Consider the following 12832-nt stretch of genomic DNA (forward strand, 5'->3'; position numbering starts at 1 on the left):
AAAATAATTTATTTTACGAAATGAAAACAAGGCCATAAAATGTCCTTCAAAAATTTCCACTGAATACTGTGTACATAGACCCAAAATGTATCCGGTAATATTGTGAAAATTTTCACACTATAATATTTTTCTGTTGTCATTTTTGCATTCAGCAAAATTAAGAGTTTCAGACCTTTAGCAGTAAACCATGAATCAATAAGTTCACCTGCCAATGTAAATTGTATAAATTAAAATGATTATTACTATTATATTTCTGGTAATGAAACCAATGATGCCTCATATTAGTAGTGAACTTAATCAATGTAGCTTGCAAGCCTGAGGAAACCTGTAAGCAAGAGTGCTTGCTACACACGTATCTGAAACAGAAAAACCAGGGATAACCCAGGCTACTTGCTCTTCTATAATAAATTCTGTTTGGGTTCTAGTGCGTGTACTACCAATCATTAATTCACAAGACGAATAAACATTTATTTAAGTATCTAGATTAGCATTTTGCTCAAGGATACAAGTGCTCTGACCTACCTACCGGGACTCAAACCCCCATCTGCTGATCAGACAGAAAAAAATATACAAAAGCTTGAGTCCGGTGTTCTCAACCGCTCAGCCTCAACTTGCCACATGAACAAGCAGACTGCACTGTATCACATTTAATTACTTACATAACCACTCAAGCTCGCGAGCTGATGTAAGCCCAGTTTGATTTGTTATGCAATTCATTTAAGCATTAAGAAATAGCTGACTGATTCATTATTACATCGTGGTTGGATTGATAAAATTGAATCCCTTTGAATAATCCCTGAACAGGTATTTGTCCAGTATCTCTTCTCTGTGTTGACTTAAGATTCATATAGTAGCCTTGTATTAGAGCTTGAATCGTGAATGAATAACACTCCAACATTAGTTATTGGCAAACACTAGTATACAATTGTTGCACGCTGTGACGGGATCCATTTTTACCTCGTCAACTAACACGGTCGGCCATTTATGGCAGTCAAATTTTTTACTCCCATAAATGGCCGACCGTGTTAGCTCGCGACGTTAAAGGAAAACTGTTCAATTTTGAGTGATTCTTGTGTGGATCATTATTATTCTACTTTTAAAACATCTTTCTAACCATAGCATTTCATAACAAACGGTTTCAAACGCTTTTTCTAGACCAACTCGTCCGATCCAAGGCAACGTGCTCCTTTAACAAACACAAGACCGCCAGGCTTGTTTGGTCTTGAATTTACCTGCCTAACACTATCATTTCTAGCCTTGGGCCTGCAGTCCAGTGTTAATTTCTAGCCCTGTGGCTGCGCAGCGCGCGTATTCAGTAACTTGGTTAGAGTTCAGATTCATTCATAGAAACAGGCCTGCTACATGTGTACAGTTATGACCATTCAATCCCCAAAGTATTATAAGTTAAATATGTGAATATGTTTTATTCAATCTTACCAAAGTTGTGCACCCGCTTTCAGATGACACAGATCTTTGTTTGCTTGATTACATAATATACCATGATTTACATTATAATAGGCATTCAGACTAGCAGTTCTTATTAGCCTTTGTGTCAATGTGCAATGTACATTGTACTGTACCATATTCTCCCTCCATGATTGTACACAAAATTGTATCATTAAAAGGCTTACATAGCGGTTAGATCGAGATTAAGGAATTAGGTTTCCTGTATTCAGATTGCTATCTTGTTTTATACCGATATTGGAATTCCAAGAAAATCTCTGGCACTAGACTGCAGATCGAAAACTGAAAGAATCTCAATTTCGTTTTCAAATCTTGCTGACATTGTGTTCGAGGTTTATAATTGGGAAAACTTAAAGGGGCACATTGCCTCAACACCTCTCAAAATGTTGCTGTTTTGAACTTTATAATGCAAATCTAGATACAAGATTTTCCAGGCCTGTATGCTTCGTTTTGGAAAGGGCAAGGGCTCAAAGGCATTTTTCCCTTGGTAAAGGGCACCCTATGAGTATGAGGAAATTTGAATTTCTACTGAATAGAGCATTTCAAGGGCACCAAGTCAATAGACCCTTCCAACGCAATATGTAAATTGCATATAGCGCGTGCGGGAAAATCGCGCTGTTTTGTACACGGCTAATGGGTGCGTGACGCACACGCGATTGCGCGTCTGCTTAGTGAACAACTCTATGGTGTTTGCCAACCAACAGGGTCTGTACGCATGCGTGAATGTAATTAGCATATTTCATGGGAAGGGTCCATTGTCGGGGGGCAATGAGCATGGAGGCAAACCAATGAAGTATCAGGCCAAGTTTTCTCAACGATTCCCTTTTATTCTAACCTTGAGTCCCTATTAATAGTAGCTGTTCCATAGCTACTGATTATTTTTTGTATGATGAGATAACAATATTAATCAAAACTTCAAAGCAAACTATAAAACTGTCATGGATACAAATTATAGCAGGAAAAGAGCTAGTGATAACAGTGATTTATTTGCTGTGATCATGTATCAAAAATAACAATCCACTGCAACCCAGTATGTTCATGGATCCTCTGAGGTAATAGATGTGTTTGAATTACATGATTTTGTTCCAGATAAACAGTGACATTTCATACTACTTAGTGAGCACTGTCCTCTTTAGAATTTAAATTTCAAAGCGAGCTATAAAACTGTCATGGAAACAAATCATAGCAGGAAATGAGCTAGTGATAACTGTTTTATTTGATGTGATCATGTATCAAAAATTACAATCCACATGCAACCCAGTACATGTATGTTCATGAATCCTCTGAGGTAGGCCTACTAGATGTGCTTGAATTACATGATTTTGTTCCAGTTAAGTGCTGATTTTGTTCCATACTAGTACTGTCCTCAACAGAATTGAACAAATTAAGCAGAACTTCTTATGTGGGTTAGTGTTTATTTCAACAACTGTATTGGACTCTTAGGAGTTTGTCTAGGGTGTCATTGACCTGTATCATGCTACCACCATCTTGGTCAGGTCCCCTGTATCCAACTACCGTGACAGATGCTAATATTTGTAGTACAAAATGGAACCAGAATATTTCCCCCTTCCAGTCATGGTTTGGTTACATGTATTCATTTTAATGGATGAAAAATCGAATGGCCGAAGCGTGATCAAAGTAATTTTGAAATAAAGTCTATGAAGAACTTTTGAAAGAGGTGTAGCGACCAGAGGGCTTGGCCTCTTTGACCCCATGTACATGTAATAGACCCTTCCCATGAGTTATGTAAATTGCACATAGCGCGTGCGCACTAACGTTTTGGTTGGCAAAATGAGGGAACATCGCGCAGTTTTGTACACAGGTAATGGCTGCGTGACGCAGGCGTGATTGCGCGACCTGCTTTGTGCACAACTCTAGGGTGTTTGTGAATGTAATTTAGCATACTTCATGGGAAGGGTCCATTCCAGGCCTGGTTTGAGGTAAACAAAGCAAATAAGTAAAGATTGATCACCTTCAAGTAGCACCTTAATCATTGTAGACAAACACTTGACACTGAAGGGTGTTGACAAAACATGATATTGTAGGTTCTAATAAATGCATACTAGCTGTATGCTCAGTGCTTCACAGTAGGCCCGCAGGTGGACAAATTGAAAATGATGGATTTCATGTCAAGAGGTGCTCCAAGGTCAAATTCAATTTTATGAGGACTCGTTTCCACAGATGCAGTCCTTATGAGAGTTGAAAGAAGACTACAGGTCTCTAACCATGCTATAAGCCTCATGTTAAAATGTTTTAAAATGCCCTTTTTGTGTTTTTTATAACGCAAATTTTCAGAGCGGAATTTGAAACATGACGTCAATGAATGTCAATAGCAAATTGTTCTGTCGTTCCAAGGATTATTTTTGATTGGACATTATGGAAATTCAGAATTGAAACTAATGGTAATCTGTACAAATATGTGACGCATGTAAAATACATAATGTATTGAAGGGATGCCATTGCATGTTTTTGCAGGTCTGCTGCTTCATTGGTGAAAAGGCAAGGTCACAGTAGGCAACACAAATCAGAAGAGATACATTTTGTTTGGTGACTTTTGAAAAACCTCAGGCTGGGCATTTTCTGATTAAGTTGTAAAGTACATGGGTCCTGATGCCATGGTTAACACCAATATCTCCAAGAAATTCTGCTAGTATTCAAAGGGTGTGTTTTCACAATCATATTGCAGTCATGTAGGAATGTCCGTATATTGTGCAGTCATGTGTTGAAGTAGGTCGTGTCGTGACCTTGAGTTCTGATGGGCGATACAGCTGCACAGTAATTGCAGTCATGTCTGGGTTTAAACTGTGCTGCAGTATCATTGTGTGATATGATGAAACTGGTGGCACTCCAATGCAGGGCGCTTTCCTGTAGGTCAAATGGGTGTCGCTCTTTGTCCCTTAATGTGTCCGTCTGGTGAAGCTTTGCATTGCCATTGTTTTATCATGGTTTACTTCTAAGATGGTGGCAAGATTTAAAGTCTGCTAAAAAATATGGAAGTCGTTCATGATAAATGCGTGTATACAAAAAATCTTAGATTTCCGATCAACTCGATGGAAATTTTGACATGCGACACAATTTTTAGTAATTGCTGAGGCCTAAAAACTGTGTCTTTTTTATCCTGCGTCAAGATTTCCATCGCGCGACCGACTATAAATCGGCCTTAATGCAGTCAGTCGTACTTGTATGGTATGTGTTGCATGATTGGGTTGAGACTGGTAAGATGCATGTTGTAGCTGTTATAGCTGGAGTAAGAAGTGAATTAAAAAGAATAGTTTTGCAACACATCTACATGTAAATCATGAATTCAGGATTGTGCTCATAAATTGAGCACTGGGAGTGTTTTCATTTTTTTCCCATACTGGTCAGGCATTACCAAGTGCTGTTCTGTGCCGACCAGTGTACAGTGTACTGTAGCTACAGCCCTTTCTATTGCTCTTAATGCAGGATTGGGGCCAGTTTGGTAATTGAAAATCAAGACAAGAGTCATGACATGAGTTTTTCGAGACAACTTCCAGTCACATGACAGTATTTAATTCAGAAGGAAACAAGGGACAATTTGTAGCAATTGTATGAACAGTTTATAGCATTGACATTTAATTGCCTGTCAGTACCAATTAGGCCTATGCACAATATAACTGTTGGTATCTGACATTAACGATTGATGTACTGCTTGATGCTGTAGACAGTTTTCTTTTCAATTGAAATGTCAACACGGTCAATGGCCTTTCCACAGTCGGTGAAATTGTTCACAGGATAACAAAGAGTAGTTCCGCATGATCCCCTGTTGTATAATTTGTTTACAATATAAACTACATGAATAACTACAGTTCACTCACACTTCCTTTCCCCAGTTCAGTTTTTGGTATCAATGAAAGTTTGTTGACCTTTCATTGTCTGACCCCCCAAGTTAGTGACAAAAAATACTTGTATGGTTGGACTGCTGTGGTTGAGTTTTGTAAGGCATAAATGACTGTACATGGTGGATTCATAAATACAGCATTATTTGACTAACATCTGTACACAAGTGGGTGTAGAGTAGCAGGTACTTGAACTCCCACATGTTTCCCTTTGAATAAACAATGGATGCATTTGCATTTTACAGTGACCATTCTGGTAGTTGTAATCATGGAAGTAGAAATAGCTTCTACCTCCATGTTAATAATTGAGTGAGTAGGGTTTTTGTACTTTATGTAGGACACATAACAGGTTGTACACAGATTTACATTAAACCATTAAACTTACACGGTTTGAAGATAACGATGGAAGAAAGTTTCTCTTAAAATATTACTTGCTGAGGTGATGTAGTTTTTTGAGATGAGTAACAACAATGTCGCAAATAAAAAATTGTCTCAGGAGGCAAAAACCATTTCAGCATGTACAGCGTATATTACGCAACTCTCCTAAAAAACATTGCTTTAGCGTTTCCACCCTAGCAGAGTCTTTCTTGAAGGCCAAGTGTAAATGCTGACAGACTAAGTTTGTACTAGTAAGGTAACTAGTCCTACTGGTCAGTAGTGCAATTTGATCAATGAGTGGTCTTCTAAGTATTTGGGTAGCCAAAAGAGAAACATTTCTTTTCTTAGATAAACATTTATTTGTTGATCATTTGTTAGCTTTTTATTGATCTTTACATTCAATAACTCTTGGTGATAACGCGCATTTGTTTGAGTGCTGCATAAATTTGGCTTCAACCATCAATCCTGATTTTTACCACCTAACTCAGTTCGTCAGTCAGGGGAAGACTGACTGATTAAATACATATTTTTGCCAGAGAACAAAATATTGGAACATATTGTGTAGAACAGTGCAGTCTGTAGTGTTTAACCTTTCTGGGTAGAGTCACCTTTAAAGACACTGGACACTATTGGTAATTGTCAAAGACCAGTCTTCTCACTTGGTGGATCTCATCATACGCATAAAACAACAAACCTGTGAACATTTGAGCTCAATTGGTCGTCGAAGTTGCAAGATAATAATGATAAAAAAACACCCTGGTTACACAAAGTCGTGTGCTTTCAGATGCTTGATTTTGAGACCTCTAATTCTAAATTTGAAGTCTCGAAATCTAATTCGTGGATAATTACTTCTTTCTGGTTAACTACGTTACTTCAGAGGGAGCCGTTTCTCACAATGTTTTAAACTAGCAACAGCTCTCCTTTACTCATTACCAAGTAAGGTTTTATGCTAAGGCCGAACAAAATAATAGTTGTGTTTCCAATTACACTGTGGATGGGAATAGGGTAGGTAGGGGGGTAATATCTTTTTTTTTTGCTTAAAGTTTTTATGGCTCCGAAAATTAGGGTAGGCTAATGTTCCTAAATGGTTTTTTTTGCGCACTTAATTTAAAGACTGACCATGTCAAATTTGTTATTGTATGTCAATAGTACCTATCAGCACTGTCTATTCACTGATTCAATGCATGTATCTGACTTAACACCAGTAGAAAGTGGATGGTTTGAGTCCAAATAAAAACACAAGAACATGTCACCATTCTTTCAAAGACAAATAACACCAACATGTTTTTATTGCTGTTTTATAATATGTACGTAAATAAATAAATACAATCCGTGAAAGATGTGAGGTTTGTGGTAACACCATGCAAGATCCCTTGCAGCATCAGAGTCCAGCATTCTTAATAAATACACAAAAGACAATAAATGGCAATATAAAATTCATTTGTACCACAACTACTACCAGATACTTTAAAATATGAAATAAATATATTTCTATTATCATGCATATATTTTTCTTTTAATGTGTTGGTCACAATACATCCATGAACATGTATAGATTTGTCCTAAATTAACACCCCTCAATGCATTGTTTGTGCCCTTGCTTTTTTCCCTTGAGAAATTTTGGCATGCATTGCCAACACAAATAATTGATTGCACGTTTAATACGTAATATAATAAGCAACAGAACAGATAAAAATGTAAGTAGCAAGTCTACATCAAATTTGTTTGTAAAGTTGGTAGTTGATGTACTTGCGAAGGCCTGTATTTTGTCTTCTGTGTCCGGGTGTCCTAATGTAAATGCAGAGTTTATTGTTGATTCAAGTGGTAACGATCGCATCATGTTTGTAGTGGTCAACTTGTGGGAGCATCTATCCCACGTCAACGCGAACACTCCTCCTGTCCCCGGTGCCGCCATGTTGCAAACGGCCTTGCAAACTATACTGCGAGGAAACACACGGCCTCGAGCAGTCAGTCGAGTCACGATCGAAAGCGTCGTGGTATCACACGTGTTTGCAGCCAGAAGCATAGTCTAGGTTCCTAGACCATTGGTGTTGCGTGGTCACACACAACCAACGTTCCGAGTATGCACGGCAAAAACTGTACACGCTTGTAATGAACGAACGCTAGCGGGCGCTCTGTTTCTCTGATTTCCGGTGCTCACCAAGCAATTCACAACCAATAGCAAGTGAGCTTTCAAAACACACTCATGTTGACCAACGTTTTACATTGCCTGGTACCCAACTGTGAAAAGTTTCCTGTCATTGGACTTGGAGGTGACGTCAAGTCAAACATTTTCCAAAACACTTTCCTCATTATTAATGGAGCCTAAATTAATTGAAAATACGCACACAAAAAAACCCTTTCAGAAATTATAATGTCAACTTCATCTGCAAATTACAACTTTATCTGCAGATTTAGCTTATTAATTGGCATTATAAATTTTTGAAACACCCCTACGCTCCTTTTTCGACGAGCCCAAACACGTCACAGAACCGCGCAAAATAGTAATCACGCAAGTTGAAAATTGTGCACATTCGCGCACGTAAATGTTTTAATTTGCGTAGGTATATCTTCAATTTGCGCAAGTTAAGCACACTGATGGAACATGTAACACAACAACTGAATTTGCCGACGGAATGGAACGACTTGTACTTTTGTAGGAGCTAGCTCACGAAATTACGTGGTGGTATGATCGAAGTGACCAAGGTACGAAATGGAAAAGGTTCGAAGTGTCCGACATTCATGTTTGAATGAGTAAAAAAATAAAGGAAAAAAACGAAGAAGAAATCCAGGACGATGTGCACGAAAATGAGGTTCAGGGTCGGCACCATAAGATTTTATTTTAGATCGTTTTTATTAATAAAAACATGTAGGGTCGGCGTGATTTTCTAGGGACGGTCGGGTAACCGGAAACACAACTATTATTTTGTTCGGCCTAATAATTGTTTTGACAATTACCAATAGTGTCCACTGCCTTTAATGTCCATTGCTGCATGAACATGTATCTTAATTGAAAGTGATTACCCAAGTCTGGTCTAGCAAAGAATGATTTATGTTATTTATTATTTGACATCATGTGTAACATGTGCTAATGATATTATCCAAGGACACATTATCCATTATTCCAGTTTGAGTATCTTTTGGATGAAAGACCTGAGTTTGTTTCAAGTGGTCATGGTGGTATGGTCAGCCATTGTCTTGATTGGGTATGGATGATTGTTTGGGAAAGGTCATATGTCACTTTGCATGTTGCCTAGAATTGTTACATCATGGTTCATTTTTGTGGAGATCCTTTTGTAGAATGAATAATGTTGTTATTCCCTGTGCCAACATGTGGAGTTACTTGTATTTAGTTAACTAGTAATTCCACTAGTCCATGATTCATAATGAATATTTTATTTGATTTGTATTTAACACTGAGAAAGCCAGATTTAAAATCCTCTTTGGAGAGAACTGTAACCTGTCCTCGGGTGTTGTAATGTTACTAACATTTTGGCCATTAACATTTAGGAGCTTCAAAGGCTATTCTCTTGACTTTGACTATACTTTAGATCGACAGATTCCTCTTGTACTGGTTTGAAATGGATATTTTATGTACTATAAATGTGTACCGGTAACATCTCTTTCTGTCTCAATTCAGTAATAGAGTCAGGCAAGATCTACCGACTATTAAACCCTCTTCTGATTGACCATGTTTAATAACTCACAGTTAATTTCTCACATTTGCCGGTAGACTCAGAGCGTAGGACTACACAAACATTGAAGTCATTTAATTGATATGTTGTTAAATGGTGTAACACTGGTGCCTCCACAATCTACCAGAAAGGGAGATTTTTACTGCCAACCTTAATTTGGTGCATCTTTGCCTGAATGAGGCTAAGGTCATTTAGTGCAATTTGATCAAGAGTGATCTTCCAAGTATTTGCTATAGCCAAAAGAGATTCTTTTTCTTAGTTAAACATTTATGTGTTGATTTTGATTATCTTTCAAATTAATACAAGTTTTTCATTTAGTGACCTTTTGACTATTATGAGCATGTACAATGTAGACCTGAGGTGACGATTTGTACTTTCCATGTGATGCCAGGAACATGTTGACCAACTGTCACCTGACATCATGTACATGTACATCATTATTCACATAAATTATAAAAAGAGAGACCTAATTCCAGAAATAGTCCTAGCAGGAAATGTAACTGGTCATTTAAGAATTGTATGTTTTTGTATCATAACAAATATATAATCAAAGTATTTTTAAAGTAAATTTGAAATATCGCCCCGATTGTTGCACAAAATCTCTTTGGCTGAGAGATGCAAGGTTTGCAGCTCTGGTACACAAAAAACCGATACCCTCACTGATCATTATCTACCATGTCTACAGTATGTAAAAAAATATGTACATGTTTGAATAGTGATTCTAAATCCATTTGTTTTGGATGTTTATTTTCCAGCTGCGTAAACTCGAGCTCTCCCAAGCCTTAGAGAAGTCACGTATCCTCCAGGATGGCCTGCAGGCCTTAGCACAGGAACATCACAACTTGGAGCAACTGTCCAAGTTTTCTTCTCACAGTGGGAGTTTGTATGATGCCAAGACGGAGGCCAGCAACGCAGAAAACCCTTGTGCTGAGGTAAATTAGAAATGAATGTTCAGGATTTAATTCAAGATGTATACAAATGTACATGTTTGCCTTGAAACGGTCTTCACACTTTATGTCTCATCATTCGGCATAAACTTGAGTCCATGGCTGCCTCGTCCTCAGATTGTAATAGGGGTAAATTTGCTTAGCACAACAAAAATTTACTTAGGTTACCAGCTAGAATACCGTGCAGATGCGACTGGTAATTTCCCCGGTTATTTCTGGTGTAGCAAAGAAATTTTTCTAAACAGAATTTTCTGCTAAACAGCTTTATGAAATTGGGTCCTGTTCTCTTTCAATTGCTGCTGTTCTCATCCTGTTGTTGGAGCTTTTTTTGGGGTGCAATCAAACAAATAATGGTTAAGTGTCTTACACTTATAAGCATCAAGACCTGCAGCCTCACACGAAAGACTAGGATTAATCCTATCTTGAGTTAGGACGAGTAACTAGTCATAACTTAGGATTAATCTTAAGACTTTCATGTTATAGTTCAATGCTGGGACTCGTCCCATTAGTCCTAAGATTAATCCTAAGTTAGAAAAAATTTGTTGAAATCGACGGCAGGACTGGAACCCGCACTCTGCTCATCAGAGCGCTTGACCATTTGAACACGAGAAACGCGAGCAACATTTGTAAGCCCCTATATCGTTGTTTATAATTATTTTTGTGCTTTTCACCTTCCCAGGAGCTGAGTGAAAGGGCATCTCTTGATTTTGCCGACGCCCTGAGTGACTCGGACAGTTTTCACAGTATGACGGACGGGATGCAGAGTTCCCTAGAGAGGTTACAGGTCTCTGACTCGACCCCTGAAAGTCAAAGGTCAGATAAGAAGAGTAAAGAAGAAAAGATGTCCGAGGAGTCCAAGACGATTGCGAATGGAACGACAGATATAGTAATACCAGGCTGTGCAAGGTAAGCAGGGTTATTGTTCTGGCCTGGAATTTCAGGGAGGTCATAGCCTCTGATGCCCACGTCTTGGCCTTGGTGCCCCTTCAGAAGTTTCCCATTGACTTCAACATTTTCCAATGGAAGTGCCCTTGGCAAAATACAAATGGCCTTGCCCTCTGAAAGATGAAATTCCTGACCTGGTTGTTAGGGGGGGGGACTTCAGATAAAACTCACAAAAAAATCATAAAGAAACCATTTAGAATGCGCCAGATTAAAAAGCTATGTACTGCTGCTGTTACAACACCAAGTAAACCACATTGGGCAGATCCACCGTTCAAGTAATAATAATGATAATTCTGGCTTCTTATATAGCGCACATGTCCGTCACTCAGTGACGCTCTTGGCGCTGTAACATACAGTATTTCCTGCCAGATGTGAGCCTACGTTTGAATTATGAGACCTAAATCTGATAGCACCATGTAATGTTTTACAAGGTGCTGTGGAGCAATTGTTGCCGATCATGTACAAGTATGATAGCCCGCAAAAGAGGAATTAACTCATAGAGCAACTGGTCCCCTCTCATTCTTCTTACATCTTGTGATTATCTAACTGTATGCAGTTGAGGATGACCATGTAAAAACATGATTCATTTGAAATAGAATTGCATCAGACACTTGCGTTTTGACATACTCTTCCTGAAAGTTTTAAACACGCTTCCACGCAAACTTGGGTGCCAATCTGTGTTTTTGTTTTCAGTACAGCTCTACCAGGGGTTACTGACGAGGTGTATCAATATGGCGCGCTGCCCATGGTAGCAAAATTTTAAACAAAATGTATAACTAAGTGTACCAAAAATTATAATTTTGTAAGTTCGCATCTAATTCTGATGTCTCAAAATAAAATTCAAATATTTCAGTGGAAAGTATTACTTCTTTCTGCGCTACTTAAGAGGGAGCTGTTTCTCACAATGTTTTATAATATCAACGGCTCTCCATTGCTTTTTACCAAGTACGTTTTTATGCTAACAACTATTTTGAGTAATTACCAATAGTGTCCATTGCCTTGAAAACAAAATACCCTTAAAAATGCCCAATATACATGTACCAGCAAAAAATATTGGGTCGAAGTGTATTTATTAACTTATTAAATTTAATGTTTCAGAAATATAACTAGTAAATCACAGGCACCATAAATCATCCGCTGGTGCTTTAAAATCGCATTAAAATCAGTTTAGACAGGAAGTCATAATCTACTATACCATCAGGAACACCAGGACAAATTATTTGTGGTTACTAAAACACCATCAAGCTTACTGGTCCAGCAGACATGTAACTGAAAATGTTAAAGGTGAGAGAAACTAGAGTTCTGGGTCAAATATCATGACTGCTAGAATTATGACATGTTCAGCCCATGTGTTGTGCTTTGCGCGCGTCAAAAGCAGAGAATTCCACAGTGAGGTCCATTCAGATTCTCAATGTTTTTCAAAGTTGTGGGTTGGTGCTACATGTACGTAGGTCAATAACTGATGGTCAAAAGTCAATTACTTTATATTTGTTCATTATAAAGAAGAAATTTAATACAATTTATTATACATGTTACAAATTAAAAA

At 38.0% G+C, this 12832-nt stretch overlaps 1 protein-coding gene across 3 annotated transcripts in view; it reads left to right on the forward strand.

Annotated features, from left to right (window-relative positions):
• The window catches only part of LOC117300763 (oxysterol-binding protein-related protein 1-like), a 47532-nt gene that overhangs the window by 17785 nt on the left and 16915 nt on the right, over positions 1–12832 (forward strand). For all 3 annotated transcript variants that reach the window (XM_033784550.1, XM_033784552.1, XM_033784551.1), the window contains exons 14-15: positions 10150–10326; positions 11021–11247. In XM_033784550.1, coding sequence (XP_033640441.1) covers positions 10150–10326; positions 11021–11247 — 404 coding nt within the window. The remainder of the gene's footprint in view (positions 1–10149; positions 10327–11020; positions 11248–12832) is intronic.

The sequence above is a fragment of the Asterias rubens genome, chromosome 16 (genome assembly GCF_902459465.1).
Source record: "Asterias rubens chromosome 16, eAstRub1.3, whole genome shotgun sequence".
NCBI classification, from domain to species: domain Eukaryota; kingdom Metazoa; phylum Echinodermata; class Asteroidea; order Forcipulatida; family Asteriidae; genus Asterias; species Asterias rubens.